Source organism: Pristis pectinata, chromosome 28, assembly GCF_009764475.1.
Source record: "Pristis pectinata isolate sPriPec2 chromosome 28, sPriPec2.1.pri, whole genome shotgun sequence".
Taxonomy (NCBI): Eukaryota; Metazoa; Chordata; class Chondrichthyes; order Rhinopristiformes; family Pristidae; genus Pristis; species Pristis pectinata.
In genome coordinates this window covers 14,275,791-14,294,026 of record NC_067432.1, presented here as the reverse complement: position 1 = coordinate 14,294,026, position 18,236 = coordinate 14,275,791, and the positions used below count along the sequence as shown (strand labels likewise).

At 38.4% G+C, this 18,236-nt stretch overlaps 1 protein-coding gene across 1 annotated transcript in view; it reads left to right on the top strand.

Moving 5' to 3' along the window:
* Positions 1-10,973, top strand: part of ap4e1 (adaptor related protein complex 4 subunit epsilon 1) — a 50,574-nt gene extending 39,601 nt beyond the window's left edge. Inside the window, exons 18-21 of the mRNA XM_052040451.1 lie at positions 2,845-3,438; positions 4,295-4,485; positions 5,514-5,674; positions 9,642-10,973. Coding sequence (XP_051896411.1) covers positions 2,845-3,438; positions 4,295-4,485; positions 5,514-5,674; positions 9,642-9,802 — 1,107 coding nt within the window. The 3' untranslated portion in view covers positions 9,803-10,973. The remainder of the gene's footprint in view (positions 1-2,844; positions 3,439-4,294; positions 4,486-5,513; positions 5,675-9,641) is intronic.
* Positions 10,974-18,236: the final 7,263 nt, after the last annotated feature.

The window sequence follows — 18,236 nt, the reverse complement described above, 5'->3', positions numbered from 1 at the left end:
TTAACAAAAATTGGCCGTGTGGTTAACAGTGAGAAGGGGAGCTTTATATGGTAGTAAGATGTAGATAATCTGGCCAGTCAGCTAGAGGAATAGGAAATGGAATTTAATCCAGAGGAAAGTGAGGTGATGTATTTGGGAAGATGTAACAAGGCAAGAGAAATTGAGTGGTGCGGAGGAACAGAAGGACCTTGGAGTGTACACAAGCAGATTACTTGAAGGTTGCAGGACAGGTAAATAGGGTGGTTAATAAGGTGAACAAGATGCTTTCATGTGTTAGTCGAGGCATTAAAATATAAGAGCAGAAAGCTCATGGCATCATTATTAGCAATGCCAGTTAGGCCACAGCTTGTGTATTGTGTGCAGTATATACAGAACTTTTTGTCATAGTCACCACATTACAGTAAAGATGTGATTACATTGGAAAGAGTGCAGGAGGGATTTAAATTTGCCCAGACTGGAAAACTGTAGTTATGGGGAAAGGTGGGATGAACTAAGGTGGTTTTCTTTGCATGAAAGACTTGAGGGGAGATATAATTGGGGGGTGTATAGAGTGTGTGTGTATAGAATAAAGAGGAAGGACCTACTTCTCTTAGCCGAGAGTCAAGAACCAGAGGGCTTAAATTTTAAAGCAAATGATGGAGGGTTCGGAGAGAGATGAGGAAAAATGTTTTCACCTATAGGGTGGTAGCGATCTGGAACTCATTACCTGAGAAGGTTAGACTGTACTTGGAAAAGCTGTGACCTGCAGACCCACAGACTAAATACTGTGAGGCAAAATTAGGTTGTGTAGTTCTTCGATCAGCACAAGCCTTATTGGCTGAATGGCTTAGTGTTTCAAAACTTTTTTTTTATATAATTCTATGGAAATAGTTTTTCCTTTGTACACTATTAAAGCATTCATGATTTTGTAAACATATCTTGTCGTTACTGTAATTAGAACAATCTCCACCTCTTCAGTTTTTGTACACCACTGAAGTCCCTTATCCCTGGTTGTGAAGTCCTAATTTCATGTTGGATTCTGAACTTTGGACCAAATAACTAAACTAACTTGTAGAGCAGTTTCTCTTTATTCAGCTTGCTCTACAAGGAGAAGTGGTATCTTCCCATAATATCTTCCCAGAAATAACTAATATAATATCAGCACATCAACTCAGTAAACTTTGTGGTGTGATAGTGAACCGACTTTGTCTTGTTAAGCCTAAGCTCAGTATCTTTTAGTAATACGTTTGAGTTGTATTCCTTAACAAAATTGTGCTAAAAGTAGTGGGGGGGGGGGGGGGGGGTGGTGGGGAAGTAACCTGGTCAGATCACTGGACATTCTTTGAGCTAGTATTTGCTTATGGGAAGAACACACATTTAAGAAACATTTTTGAATGTCTTCACAATGTTCTACATGACTTCACTTCTAATGGATTACTTTCTGGCTTCCAAGGCAAGAGGTGCTGATTAAGCTAAGCTTCACTATTTTTGTGAAGCTGTTGTAACTGAGGCAGTTGAATCAATCTAACTACATGTAACATTTTGACAGCATTCAACGTAATTTGCTGAAGAAGTATTTGTCTGCAAAATACACAAGGCATAAATAATGAATTTTCTGTTAAAGTCTCCCTATTCCAGTTAAGTTCTGTATAAAGAAAAAAACCAAAGAACATTCCCAAATGAAATTTCTGAACAAATATTTTTATGAAGGTGTTGGCAAAGAGGATGTTCATTTACTGGCCAGAAATTTATCAGTCATCGTTCTGGTAATTGTTAGGACTAGTTTAAAATTTATAAATCTCTCATAAACACTGACTGCCAAATTTGAAGTCTGCAATCCATTGAAATACCCTAACCAAGGAATGTTTAAATACTCAGAGGTCTCTTATCTGTTTTTTGTCAACTCCAAATCAAAGGAATAGGTTCTGTGAACTAAGCTCATTTAAAATTGCATCACTTCATAAATTTCCTGGATTATAACTAATAACTGTGCAGCCAGTTATAAATATTTTTACACAGAAACCGAACTACTTCAGCTCTCTTGCAATGTCTTACAGTGGAAAATAATCTTAAATCATACATTAAGATATATGCTTATACAAGCATATTTTAAAACTTTCCCACAGTATTTGTGTTAAGAAAAGAAAATGGAAGAGCAGTGGGATCTGTATTTTGAGGACAAATAGCAACAGGAAATATCTGCCTCACTTGTGAGAAATTGAATGGAGCATCCAGTATGGCCACTAGAGGGAGGGCTTTTCTATTTGTGCAGCAGAAATCCACAATCGTGTAACAGATGAAACACCTGATTTCAAATTTTATTATGTGATTAGCCCCATTGAAAATCTGTGCAAGACCTCAAGAAGCATTTTTCATAGTTTAAGTATTACAGATAATATTACAGTTGGTCTGATTATTTAATGTTAATTGAATAGATCTCCAAGCTAATTTATATCTTTTTAGTCTATGATATTGACTTTAGCTTGAAATTACTATTAATTGATTTTTTTTTTGCTCCTTATCTACTTTACTGGTCTTAATGATATATCTTGCTTCTGGGCATGTATCATTTGCCATCTGTTTCATTGATTTAATACAGAGTAGAATCTGAAGTGCAATTTGAGCAACTCTACCTGTAGTGTGTAAGAAATTGTGCAGCAGAACCTGTAACCAATTTGTTACCTTGGTCCAAAATCTACACAAAGTATGCAACCAGCTGTTTGTGCTTGATTTCACAGCAGCTTAAGTAGAATTATCTTGTGGTCAAAAGCTAGTTATTATGAACGCTTTTTGGCAAATGCTGATCAGCAATTTAAATTAAAGATGTAAAATTTACAACTTATACCTTTTGTGCAATCTTTCCAGATGGGAAAATCTCAGAGCACCACCCATAAATTTCGGAGAAAGTCAAAGAACATTGAGAAACAAAATAGCTTTGAAAAGATGACGACTGCTCAGAAGGCAACTGTTTCACACCCTGCTCAAATTCCAGATCTAATGGATAATGTCCCAGAAAGCTCTATTTCCTTTGAAGAAAGTAAAACGGTATCTCTTGGGAAAGAAGCAAGTTACTCTGGAGTGGAACATGCCCAAGTACCTGATCAAACCTGGATTCTGAGTAACAACTTGACAACTGTCAAAGCTAGGCCTACAGCATCAAAGGAATCTTTTTCAGGTCTATTTGCAGATGGAAATTTTGACATTATACAGCCTGCGAATTGTAACTCTTCCTCTGTGGCCCATGAACCAATCTCCAGTTTGACTCCAAGCTTGCCAGTAGAATTTTCTGAGTATTCTCATTCAAACGTTGAGCGTGTTTGTGCCAATGAAAATATAGCTTTGTTTTTCTGCAAAGTCTGGAAAGAGGACTGTCTGTTAATAATCCTATTTTTTACTAATCTCAGCAATGTAGAAGTTACTAATGCAACAATCAATTTTGCATTAACTGAGGAATTACAGGTAAATATGATTGACATAATTAGCCAGAATTGAGTAATAAAAGCAGGTTATTTGCCCAATTAGGCTGTAATGTTATTGAAAAATAATGACCCAGGAGGCATTTGGCCCATTGTATCATGTAAGGTAAAAAAAAAATTGATTTGGCAATAAAAGCATTTAACTCTTGCTCTGTAGCCAAGTACATTGTGGCAAATCGGGTGCTCAAATAGAGCTCTTTTTTTTAATGTATTGAGGGTTTTTTTTTGTCTCCATCATCCTTTCAAGTAAAGAGCTCCATATCCCCACCTTCCTTAGATGAAAATACCTTTCTTCAGCTGTCTTTAATCTTTCTACCAATTTATCTCCAAATGCATTAAATTAATACTGCATCAAAATACATTATAAACATGACTGAGATTTCTATTAATCATTAAATAAAATCCCTGATACAATTGCATTTTTAGATCATGTCAGGTTCTGCAGTTGTAACAAATAATTTGAGATTTTGGATTCAGATTGGCCATCTAGTTGCAAAGTCTAGTGAACTTGTGCAGTTGTTAATATTTTGCTTCTGATGTGGAGGAGGGAAGGAAGTTGCCCATCAGCTAATATGTTGTTCCTCAGCTGCATGATAAAACACATGTATTCTCCTCAGCTGCTTCTTGGTGGAAGTCCTTTAGCCTGCAGTTTGTGAGAAGTGTTTGTCCTTATCTCTAGCTGTCCAGTGTATGGATGAATCAGTTCACCACATGGGGAATTCTAGCACTGCGTGTTACATGCTACTTTATCTGATCATGTTTTTCTTGTTTGGATGTGACAATACTACATATTTATTATTTTGTCATCTTTCTTAACTCTGGTTTTAATGTCTTTACAGGCTGGTGAGGACACAAGTTTCCATTTTACAACAGTGGAATCACATTCCTCAGTCAGATGTCAGCTCTGTCTGCAGATGGTAAAACCTTGTACCCAGGTAGCCCTTACTGGGCACGTCAATTATCATCCTGAGCACAGTCATTGTACAGAAGAGAAATATGCACTAGCTGTATTCTTAACTGATTTTATCAGGTACGATTCTAAGATGCTGCAAAATTGCTATTTTTCCTAAAAATGCTTATTCCCAGTGTATAAAAGCATTAAAGTCAAATTGAGTTTATTGTCACATGCACAAGTGCATGTATGCACAGGTGCAATGAAAAGCTTACTTGCAGCAGCAACATCACAGGCACATAGCATTCACAAGAAAACCTAAACATAAATTATACACAATTTTTACAAAGAACAATTTCATGAATGAAAATTTTGGTTTGATTAAAGATGCAGCAATCTTACAATTAAAAATCTCCAGTTAACTAAGTACAAAGCTGCAAAATGTTTTTCAATTTCTGATAATCATTTATACATCTTTAGATTTTGACTGTTAATTAGTTGTATCCTAACAATTCACTAATTGTTATTTCAGTTTTGAGGGATGTATGGAAATCCTATGTATTGGAGGTAATTGACCTCAACCCTTTCCCTCTGAGTGTGCTTTCTATTTTACATGGATTTATTAACAACTGATTGCTGACCAGTAAGCAGCAAATGTTTAGCTACAAGCCTTAACTCCTCGAACTGGTACCTTCTCAACTTTAAAGACAGACTTTGGGGGCATTAAACTTGGGTGCAAGAGGTACTGCAAAATGGGTAAGAGTGGATTGGTCAGCTGTTAGGCACGCTGCTTAATTTTCCTGTCCATTGACTTTACGAAGTTTACCGACAAATAATTTGTACCTCTGCTGAAGATATTTATCAACCCTTTTATCATCTTTAATTGAAAACTCCAAAAATGGTGCTTTTGTAAAGATAAGTTATTATTGTTTTTGTGGGACCACTTAATTCTCCTTTTTCATGCTGTACCTTCAGTATGGAATGTTCTAGCACCAAAAGGAATGCTGAGGTTTCTAAGTGGAATGATAGAGCAGTTCTTTGTCAGATTAATAATTAAAATAAAGTTATGACATTGCCTAATTATGTTGCAATACAGTTATGGTGATATAACTTCATGAATTCTTTATAGTAATAAAAATTTTGGCTTTGTTTCTGTTGGTTTCCAGGCCATTAAAACTGTCCACTGAAGAATTTGGGAACCTTTGGCTTTCACTTTCCAATGATGTGAAACAAAATCTGAGCTTTTCATTGAACTCATCTGAAGCTTTAACTTCAGCACTTCATGCTCTGCAGAAAGAGCTCAGGCTACATATTGTGTCTATTATAGGTAATGTCTCTTGTGACCATTTTTAACCTGAAACTATTTAATAACACAGGCAATGTTGAACAGAAATATGTTATGAAAGCATTTCCCATCACAATGTAGTCAGATTACTGTTTTTCTAATTATTGCCAATATACTCCCCACTATTCCTCTCCTGAGATCATTAACTCATTCTAGAAGTGACGGCTGTAACTATGATTTACTAGTGAACCTTGACCATAATTGTCAGCAGGCTTTGCTTGTGCAGAGATGTAACCAAACAGGTATATGCACTCAACAGGTTTAAAATGATGGCAAGTGCCATCAAGCAATCTGAGGAGCCATATTGAACAATATTGTTAGATGTTCAGTAAGGGTATCCTGAGAACATTTTTTGAACATGGCATTAATTTTTTTTATCATAGTCTGCAAAAGAATCTCTGCTGTCCTTTGAATAAATCTTTCTCCCGAACTGTGTGTATTTGGCACAGGCAGGTTCCTATCTGATGTTGTTCCAACCTTGTTACTGGCAAGAGATGATGGACTGGATCATCTGACCAGCCACTGGCTAGCTTGTAACATGTACTGTTCCCTCTCCCCTCATTATTCCCACTGAACACGTAGTGGAGTTCGACTGTCTACTTGAGTGGTGTTCACACTGTGTGCACTCAGAAGACCACACGGTCTTTGTGTGCAGGTAATGTGGGTCTTAAGAGAAATAAAGGACTGCAGATGCTGGAATCTAGATGAAAAACACGATGATGCTGGAGGAACTCAGCAGGCCAAACTGCTCTCCCCTCCTCCCCTGCACCTGCCTATCCCTATCTCTTATCTGCATCTACCTGTCGCTACCCTGTGCCCACCCCGTCTCCCCTCTTCAGTCCATTTATCACTGCTCTGCTTTTCCCTCCTCTACTTTGGGCTTCCCCTTTTCCTATCTTCAGTCCTGAAGAAGGGTCCTGACTGAAACGTTGACCACCTGCTTTTCTTCACGGATGCTACCTGGCCTGCTGAGTTCCTCCAGCATCATCGTGTTTTTCTTCAATGTTGGTCTTAAGGCTCCCTTACGAAACTATTGTGACAGCAGCAAATAACAAGGATAAAGTCAGGCAGGTTAAATCTCAAAACTGGCAATAATAACAGGCACATCCTTAGAAATGATGCAAACGTTTAACTGCCTTCAAGTTCAAGTTTATTGTCATGGGCATACTTACATGGTATAAATGCCATGAAAATTAGCTTTTTGCAGCAGCAGCACAGTACATTATGAACATGAGTTAACACAAACTTGAAGTAACATAATATTTATTGGTAATGTTGATTTTTTTAACATGTTGTTTGTGTGACTATATAAACCACATCTCAGTTATTTTAGCCACAATTTATTGGATTTTCCATGTCATCAGTTTTGCCATATTGCTTTTTGGTTTCATTTGCTCATTCCAGCGTCATCTCCACCTCTCTTTAAATATCTGGAATCGTACCATAAAAGTTCGGAATTGGCTTAAGTATTCCTCCACACCAGATCAGTGTTAGTATACATTAAACCCATATTAGGTATTGTTTTACTTCCTTCCTCACCTCCTCCAACTTTTCAGCTTTCACTTTAGGTACTGTTTCATACACAGATTAATAACAGTGGGTATTGACCCTGATGTCAAATCAAATGTATATATTTGCCATTGCTATTTCATTTAACCCACTATTACTGTTTTGCTGCATTATTTAAATAAATGAAGGTCTACTTGTCTGTGGTTAGTTTGCAAGCATATACGTTGAGATGATTTTTAAAAAAAATGAAGAGTTCTTCAGAGATATTCTCATGATTGCCATTCAGTAATTAAAGGTGAATTGATTGAGGTTTTCAAGGCATTAAAGGGAGGCACCCAGTGGGATAGAGAGAAGCTGTTTCTGCTGGTTGGGGAATCTAGGACTGGAAGCAATTAGAGCTAGGCCTTTCAGGACTGAAATGAGAAATAACTTCCAAATATAGTGAATACGAGAAATCTTGAAAATTTTTGCAAATGGCAATTGATATTTCAATTGTTAATGTTAAATATAAAATTGAAAGATATTTGTTAACCGTAGATATAAAGGAATAAGCGGGGGGGGGGGGGGGAGCAAACGTGTGGAACTAAGTCATCAGATGTGATTTCAGTGACCATTAGAAGATGCCTGAGAGATTAAAAGAGGCACCCACATTCCTATGTTTCCATATGCTAATACTGTAATTGTCCTGAACAATGCATATAATCTTAACAACACTAAATTAGAAACTTGGCCAGTGGAGGTAAATAGCAAGCACTTAAGATGCCCCTCGATTCAAAATGACAAAGTGGCAATTTGTGGCCAGAAACCAAAATGAAATCCAAGAAAGGTAGGGAAAAGTAACATTTTTTTTAACCTTTTTTTTGCATTATTGAATACTCTAATTGCATGTGGCATGAACTTTTGTAAAGCACTTCCTCACTTGAAGTGGATAGAGGTGCTAACATGTCAACTGTATGCTATTTAAAGTGCTTGACTAGACTTCATAATGCCTCGATTATTGTTAGTATTCTCTTAAAGAATTTATCAAACCCGATAATTGCCCTTTATTATCTAAGGTTTCTTTGGTAAACAATCATGCTTTTAGGAGCTTTCAGTACATTGGACCTTCGGGTGTTTGACATTTGTTGAAGTCCCTGATAATGAACAAACACACATTTAACATGTTCATATTAACTTCCTTGGCCACCTCATTTGGCAAGGGTAATCATTCAGATGAAATTAATTCACATTTGTTTGTTGTTGACAAAGTAAGGTGGATTCAGCTTTGTCTTGCCAATAATTCTTTTGTGTGTGTGTGTCTCTCTCTCTTTCTGCTGCCTCCTGTGCCATCACCTCACCACCCTTACCCATGTTGCCCATGTACCCCAACCCCATTGACTTGACCCTCTCATCACTCGTTGTGACTAGACCCCTTATCACCCCTTGTCTACCCCAACTTCCCAACCCTGCCCCACCCCCCCCTCCACCGTGCCTTTTTAAAAATTTCTCCTTGATTTTCCTTTTGTTCTCTTCAGTTCAGTTTGTAAAATCCATGATAGAAACAATTTAATAAAAGTTAGAGAAACAAGTAGTAATAGCTATTTAAAAAAATGCTTGAAGTTTGTATTGCTAGCCTTTTCTTTCTCTTTTGCCTTTTTGTGTTGTATAATTGTGAAAGTAGAACTCTTTTAAAAAAAATTGTTGACCCAATCAGTGTCCCATTTGACAGCTCACCTTGGAACAGAAGCTGAATAGGAAATTTTATTGATCCTAAAGACCTGATACAGCATTGGACAATACACTTGTCAAGGATTAGAGGTGAAGCTTTAGTCTAGTCATGCTAGTCTAGCATGCTTGTAAAGAGTAGCATTTTGATCAAACTTTCAGAAAGTAATTGAAATTAATACATCATTCATAATTAAAAAGTTAACCATAACTAAAGAATTCACTCTACTGCTATCTTGTAGCTGAAAGACGGGAAGTAGATTTTGTAAAACTGTCAGTAATGTCTTTTAGCTGTTTGTTTCTTGGTCACCCAGTTCTGACTGCCCAATTTTTAAACTTTAATGTCAGAAATCGTGACAATATTTAACTTTAAGAAGTTTAGTTATTTAGTGAGGGAGGGAAAAATAACATTCAGTTAATCCCATGTGATCATATCCTGGAAGGAACCCAACGTGCCATAATCCATGGGATATTGTGGACTGAGTGTTAATAAATTTCCCTCTCTCCATTTCCTGGAATGCTGTGGTATTATTCCTAGACTGAGCATCTTATTTGAAGTGCGTTGGAGTTACCTTGACTCAGTTGCTTATGTACAGGAATTCACCACAGAAAGCTGGCCTCGGTTTGCATTTAGCTGTAAAATAGATGTCGAGGAAAGCAAACTTACCACACACACTGAAGGTATTTCCAGGGTTTTGGAACGTTTGTCCAAATTAACTTTTACCTTTATCTGCAGGAGCAGAAGGGATTTTAGCTTGCCAACTGCTTCCATCGATGTCCTGTTTACTTCATTGTCGATTTCATGCTGGGATTTTGTCACTGTGGCTGCGATCAGGTTGCTGTGTCCTTCCAGACTGTTTGCTGTACGAGTGCCAAAAGGTGATACAAAAAATCTAACTTCAGCAAAAACTTGAGGCAAACATAATCAACCAGCTTGCATTTCCTTCACGGGTTTGGCAATGCTTCAAGTTCATTGAAATCAAGGTGGCTGTGATGTTTGATGACAAACTTATCCAAGGCCACTGAAGTTGGTTCCAGAGTAATGACGTGAGAAGAACAATGGTTAACCACTGCAGCCTCAGAGTTAAGAGCATTTTGCAATGGAGTAGCAGCAATGTACTGAACCTGATCTTTGGAGAGTCCCTGAGATTTGATTTCCTAGCAGTTTCTTGCAAGATGTTCATATGTTTGATACAATTTCCAAAGTTTTTTTTAATATGGAAATTCTGGATGAGAGCTTGGCTAGTGCCACTATGAGCACTTGAGGAAACTGCAAAATAAGGTAAAACATTTTGGATCATGGCAGTGTTTTGATTTCACATTTTGAAGTTTTGGACACATTGGGATCTGTGAGACAAAAACATACTTTCCTACTGTTTGCTGAATGTCAGGAATCTTGGAATATTGTAGCACGTATAGCATGTTTATGGTTGCAAACAAGCTTAAAAGTTCTCATCTAGGAATTCCATCAAATGAACATCAATTTATTCTGCCTGTGTTGCAAAGTCATCTATGTATTGGGTACCCACTCAAATACCAGAAATATTTTGAGTCTCACACCATCAGTTCTCGAGCACAGAAGCTGTCAAACGGTGTGAGCGTTTTTGCAGTTGTGCATAATTGGTCATGGTTTGCTCACTTCAATGCAGTTTGAAGTAATAGAACTTGCAAAATGAAATTTGTCTTTGGATGGTGCAGGGAAGTTTTATTGCTCCAGTATGTTAGATGTAACACTAATTTGTTACAAGAGCTTCACTAATTTCTTGCACTAGGATTAAAAGAAGGGAGTTTGCTTCTTATTTTTTGCACTGTTGTCAAGATAAAGGTAATAATCAGGGAAGTATTTTCATGCTGTACCAGAGCAGCTGTGCATGTAAATTAATAGCGCTAATCAAGACTAACCCAAGGCCTTATGTTTATACAATATAACAAGCTTTTTGTGTACCGGTGGTACAGTCTCCCTGTTTAATAATGTGTGTGTATATATACAATACATAATATATAAATATACTGTGTGTTTTATTATGGTTTTTGTAAATGCCTGTAATTTAATGACTGCCTTGCTCAATATAACTACTTTGAATATATATCTGCTTTGTTTTATTTCTCAGCGCACGACAGTGTTGTACTTTGCAATGTGATCAATTATTCTGTGAATGTTTTCACCTCCAGTTAGATTCATTAACCACTCTGCAGCCACCTGAACTTCAGTTGTCCTTTTGAAACTAGAAACTTGGATGAGTTCTTGTTAGATAATTGTGATAAGGTTTGTTGTTTCTGTCATCTTCTCTTTCATACTTCAGAGACACATGAAATCACATGAATAATTGAACTATGGTGATTTAATTACTGCATTCTGCAAAGAAGTAGCCTATTAACTTGTATAACAGTACCTTTAGTTAGAGGAACTCTAATTTGGGCCTAAGTCAGGACCTTAAGATGCTTCAGGTAAAGGCTAGTGCAGGCAAAACAAAAGGGTTTATTGCTTATGTTTATCTGGTCATTTGAGATTTTTTTTGCATAAAGTTGATTCCATTTTTAGCTATATACTATCAACTCTATCCTGTAGGTAATAGTCTGTGAAGAGGTTTGAGAAGGTCTGTTCAGTTAAAATCCTACATAAATTCAAAACTGTTATTGCAAATGAGTGACGTTCAGAGGGTGTTTAAATGCACAAATCACAAGATGTTAGCAGGCAGGTCCAACCAATAGTTAAGAAGGCAAACAATATGTTGACCATTATCGCAAAGGGCTTGGAGTTTAAGAATAGGGAGGTTTTGTTACAGTTGTGCAGGGTATTGGTGAGGCCCCACCCCAGAATACTGCATTCAGCTTGCCTTTATAAAACAATATAGTAGCATTGGAAGCAGTCCGAAGGAGATTCACCAGGCCAATTCCTGGGGTGAGAGAGTTGTCCTATCAATGGAGGCTGGACAGTTTGAGTTTATATTCCTTGGAGTTTGGAAGAATGAGGGGTGACCTCAAACATAAGTTCCTAAGGGGGCTTGACAGGGCAGATGTTGAGATGTCTCCACTGGTGGGAGAGTCACAGACAAGAGGACGTGGTACAAAATAAGGGGTCAGTCATTTAAAATTGAGGTGCATAAAAACAGGTTAATGATCCTATGCCCTGGAGGCCATATCATTAGATAGATATAAGGTGGAGATAAAATAGTTGAAAGATTGAGGAATTAATGGTTATCGGGAACTGGTGCAGAAGAAGAGTTGAGCCCAGCATAGATTAGCCATGGTGGAGCAGGTTTGAGGGGCTGAGTGGCCTACTCCTGCTCCGATTTTTTTTGTGTGTTATTGCATTATTATTTATTTAGAACAATGAGCTTCAAACTTGTTGTTGCATCTCCACATCAGCTTCAAGTGAAAGCAGGTTCACCAAAAATTGTTCAATAGCAGGGAAATCTGGTCTTTGGGCATCTTTAGCAATGTGGCCTATCAACATTAGAATAATGAGTTATTTGCATGGTGCTGCAATTTTTCTACCCCATTTCCATAAACAAATAGTTCTTTTAGACATATTAAAGATAGAAGATGAGGTAGAAATGTGTCCTTGGGTGATCATCATTCTATAGGAAGGATGTAATTGCACTGGAGGAGGTGCAGAGGAGAGGCCTGGGATGGAGTCTTTCATTTATGAAGAGACTCGATACACTGGGTTTGTTTTCCTTAGAACGAAGAGACTGAGGAGAACCTGATAGAAGTATACAAAATTCTGAGGGGCATAGGTAGGGCAGATAGTAGGAAACTTTTCTCCCTAGCAGATGTATCTTGAACTTAAGGGTTCGGGGTAAGAGAATTTAAGGAACTTTTTCACCCAGAGGGTGGTTAGAATCTGGCACATTCTACCTGTGTGGGTGGTAGAGGCAGGTACTCTTGAAGTATCTCACTACCTAGATAAGTACTTGAGTCCCCAAAGCAGACCAAGTGCTGGTTAATGGGATTAGTATAGATGAGTACTTGATAGTCAGCATGGATGGAATGGGCCAAAGGGTTTGTTTCTGTGCTCTATGATGATGAAATGCAGGTGCGAAACGCACAGTGTGCAGTAACGTACAAGTATTGTAATCCACTAACTTCAGAATCAGTGTTAAAGGGATACATACTATATTGCACATTTAGTACTCTCAGTTGAGGACAGAATTGCACAGACTAATGAACCAGCTTTTGGCTGCCATCAAGACCAGAGAGTGAGGGAGAAATTGTCCAACCAGTTAAATATTTCCAATGTTTTTTTGAAAAGGTCCTAATTTCTATGCTCTAATTCAAGAGGAAAGAGAATCTAAACTACCTCTTCAATCGTGAATGCCAGGGATATGCAAGTGTGCCTTTGCATCTGATGTTATTTTATAAATTTCTCAATTTCCCAAGAGAGCATTCCCTTTAATGCCTTTCTCTCATCATCTCCCTGTACCCCTGCAACTTTCTCACATGTGCCAATCACACCCCTTGATTCTTTTTGCCATTAACCTAGATGAAGAGGTAACTTACAGTAACCAATTAACCTACCAGTACACCTTTGAGATGTGGGGAAAAAACCAGAGCGCTCGACAGAAACCTGCATGGTCACAGGAAGAATGTGCAGTCTCCATACAGACACCACCTGAGATCAGAATAAAAACTGGGTTCCTGCAGCTGAGATGGCAGGCACTAATTACTGTGCATCATTAGGCATAGTCCTTAAAAATTAGGAACCTATTTAAAATAGTGAACTGAAGCAGAAGTATAATTGTATTAAATGGTTTGTACTTGACATCGCTCTTTGAGAGTGTGCTGGTTGTCTGTGCTGTACTGAAGTAATCATCCAATCAAATGTAAAAACAGCACCCAAGCATTCCATATCACGTTGTGGTTTTGGAGGGTTATAATTCCATCCCTTGGATTTCATGCAGTACTTTATGGGTTGAAAAACATGATGTGATTTTCACCTGACATCTGTGGCATAACATATACATGAATACTTTCTTAACCTCTTCTGATCAACAAAATTTTATGTGTATTGGTCTGAAATTCTGACGAGGGTCTTTGGTGTCAGATCCTATCTCCTTCGTTCAAAGCAGTGAAAAATGTTGAATGGATTCTTGACACTCTCCTAACAACGGCACACAATCTGTGGCTGCTGCTTGTCTGTGTAAACGTACATGCTCTCCTTGAAAAAGATTTAAAATTAAGCCTGTATTTTCTGAAACTCTCAAAATAAATAATTTCTTTTAAGCACCTTGCCATTATTCTTTATAATTTAAGCCAGTGTAGAAGAAACTATTATTGGACTACTGATCCTTAACTTTAATGGCACTGGTACCGTAGAATTTCATCGCTTTTTCTGCTTGTGCACCTGAATCCTGATGCTCTCTTCCTACCATGCAAGAAGTTATAATCAAATATAGTGTTTGCTTTTCTGAAAGGCGCTTTATTATTTTGCAACTAATTCATAATTCCATTTCTGCAAGGTTTCTTTTAATATAAAATGTTATTTTAAATTCCCATTTATCTATTGTACAGGTATTTTTCATTCTGGTCACTCCATATCTGGGATTAGTTCAGAGGCAAGCTTACTGAAGCAATAAATAATTGAGTGATAAAGCACATGACTGTGACAAGTATTGACATGTCTTGCACCAGGAGCATATGTTTCAAAAATAGTCATCTACAGCATTCAACCTATAGGCTATAATTAATTTGGGGCTATGCTGTGACACACTTCATTAAAAGGTGCCCTCTGAATAAAAATAATTCTAGGCAAAATTCTAGGACTACTTCCTGGCTTTGAAGTTGCAGTCAGTAATTTCTTTGAAGCTAAATGCTCCCAAGCCAAGGAAACCTTTCAAGCATTGTGGCCCTTGCTGATATTGAAGCAGAAATTAATTTGTATATCTTTTAGTTAATACTTTAAGGCCATGTTTATGCTATCTTGATGTAGTCACGAAATGTTTTAAAATAAAGCACCAATAACCACTTTGATGCATTTGACAGAGTGGTATGGAGAAAGAATTCTCGGATAGTCTTCCTTGTGTATGAGATGAAATCCAGAGAAATTATTGAGATTTATCTTTCAGTTGTAACATCTTGGGCATTCATCTTGGGATTGCGAATGACTTGCTTCCACTCCTTGTTTTGTAAGTTTTGGGGTGAATGATGAGGCTAATGTTGGAACTGTACTCCTCCATAGATGGGGCAGGTAGTGCCTGAGAGAGAGGGCAGGTTTGTGAGGTGGTGCTTTCTTTCCAGTGTTAACACAGGGCTTCTGTGTGCTTCCAGTGCATGGACCTGAGGTTCTGCATACAATACCAAATTCTGCTCCAGTCTGAATAGACATGGGCCAGGATTTCCTAGGGGTTGGCGGCGATGATACTTTTTTCCCCCCAAGGAGGCTTTGGGCACATCCTTGAACCTCTTCCTCCATCTGCCTAGTAATCTCCTTCCATGGGAGAATGGCTGTACTGGGAGTCTGGTATCAGGCATGTGATCTGCCTAACGGAGCTAGCTGAGTGTAACTAGGATCTGAATGTTGGGGCATGTGGTCTGGGTTAGGATCCTGATGTTGGTTCACTTATCCTTCCAGTGAATTTGGAGGAAGTTGCAGAGTCAGCATAGGTGATATTTTTCCAATGCCTTGAGGTGCCTGCTATTGGTAGTTCAGGTGCCAGAAACACATGAAAGGATAGGGATCACCGCTGCCCAGTAGATCGTGAGTTTTGTCAGCACTGAGGTGGCTCACAGACAGGGCTGGCACATTGAAGACGGTGGTAAATTGCATTGTCAGTGTCTACCTTCGCACTGAGGTGGCTCCCAAGGTATGAGAACTGTCCACCTTTTCCAAAGTCTCGCTGAGGATCTTTATCGCTGGAGGGCAGAACTGTACAGTGTCGGCAATTTGGTGATGGATGTTCGTCTTATTGAGTGTAACATCCACCCTCTTAAGCTGCAGCAAACATGGACATTGCCTGCATACTGCTCGAGGTTCATATGGCCTTGGTTCTGGAGTGTAGTTGCTGCAGGTTAAATGGTTTCCTACTAGTTTTGAAGACTAAGACTGATATGATGAGAATGTCCAGACTATTGAACTAATTAACTGCAAATGTAAAGTATTCCTGGATTGAAAACAAACCCATTCCTCAAGGGAAAAGAAGTAGTTCTACAAAGTCCTGAAGACACAGGTCCTGCAGAAAACTGAAGGCCTAAAGAAAAAATGGAAAGAACACTGGAGGCTCAACAACTCACTGACAGTGGTGACGTGTAGGATCTTCGGTACTATTGAGGCTAGACAGTCAAGATCCCATTCCACAGAGGGGCAATTAATGTCCAAAGTCCAGCTTAATGTGACTGTCTTTGCGAGCCCCCTTAATTCCATTTGGTCCAGCCTCGTCACCACTCCTGACTGACAAGAAGTTGAAGACCAACTAGGTGTGTAACCATCCAACTGAGCACTTGCAGTCTCTGTGACAAGATAAATGTTTAAAATCTGCTTTGCACTTTTGTAAATCCATAGTTTATTTAAATGTAGAGAGAAGTGACAGCATGTCTCGTATTTCATACAGTCTGCAAGTGCTAGAACAAGATGTACTATATATGATTGAAAAATGTATTCAAAAGTCAGCTGCAGAATGGCCTTTTGAAACCATTATATGTGCACATTATACCAAATCAATGTACCTTAGAACAGTAACTGAGGCAATTGAACAGCATCTAATGGGAAAATGCAGCTAAAATGAGTACAGAAAATATTAATCTTAGAAGTTTAATAAATATCAAAAGATTTGGGAAATGTCTAGTGGTAACGAAAGAAGACCATCTTTAAACATTTGAATCAGCTGCCATTGTTTTGGTTGATAATTAAGATGTGTTTCCTGAAGTTATTGATTCACAGTGAACAACAGTAAGTTGCACTTATACAATGTCTTTCACATCCTCAGGACATTCCAAGGTGCACTGTGTGAATTGTTCTGAGGCATGGTCTTCGTTTTGTAGGCAACTATAGCAGTGGAGCAATCATCAAATGACCAGTCAATCTGTTTATTGGTAGTGTTTATTAAAGGGTAAGTATTGGGAAGGATACCAGGAAAGATTCCCTTCTTTTAAAATAGTGCAATGGAATTATCCTTCTGAACAAACAGCTGGACCATCAATTTAATGTCTCTTCTGCAAGGCAAACAATACATTGCAGAAACATCAGTTAGCCAATCAGTCTTTCAGGCGTTCAGTTGTGGCTGACCTGTACGCATTTCTCCATTGTGCTGTGTGCCTGGATACCTCCATCCAGTATCTAACTTGAAATTTTCAGTGGAATAGTATCTATGGATTTTTTAAGGGAGGAAGTTCAAATTTTTCACAGCCAATTATGTGGGATAACTACTTCATTGTTTCACTCCTGAATTCCCCTGTTCCATATTCCTCTATCAGAAGAAATACTTTCCCTAGATGCCCGATCTAATCCCTTAATCTGTTAAAGCAACTCAATTACGTTAGCATTCTGGCTCTAACCTCTTAATTCCACTTTTTATGTACTGAAATGCACCCTAGATTATTTAAAGTTCCATGACCTTCTGTCCATGGTTAAACCTTTCTCCAAACATTCTGTGCCTAGCTTATTGAGAGTTAACCATTCTTGTGATTTTAAAATTTTAAATGGGACATCATTGAATGGGTATAAAATGGCCTGTATGGTAATCTCTTCCCATTGACTGAGTTTGGAAAGGAGTATCTGTCTTGGGAGTCTAGTGTCACATATGAAGAAGTGCAGCTTCCCTGCTAACTCCTGGGAATCTCTCCAGTTTGAATGGTGATGGCCCAGAAGGAGCTATCTGGATGGTACTGAGAACCTCATGGCTCTGCATTGGGAACACACAGAAGCCATGCCCAAACAGCAGAAGGAGCGTGCCACTTTCCTGTCCTGTTGGCCATAACCTGTCTCATCTGTGGAAGAACCTGCAGTTCCTACATTGGCTTCGCTAGCCACCTCAGAACCCACGAAATGGGAATGGAAGGAAGTCATCCTTGATCGTGAGTTCTGCCTAAGGAGGATGATAAAATGACCGATTATATATAAAAGAATATACTTTCTATTTTATACTGTGGATAGGACGATACATTGGGTGCAGCAGGTAATACCTGCTGTCCCACAGCTCCAGTGAACTGGGTTCAATCTTGACCTCTGGTGCCGTTTGTGTGTTCTCCCTGTGACCATGTGGGTGCTCCACTTTCTTCCCACATTCCAAAGATATGCTGGTTTGTAGATTATTTGGCTCCTCTAAATTGTCCCTTGTGCAGATGGTTGACAAGAGAATCATGGGGAAGGTCATGGGCGTGTGATTTAGGATGG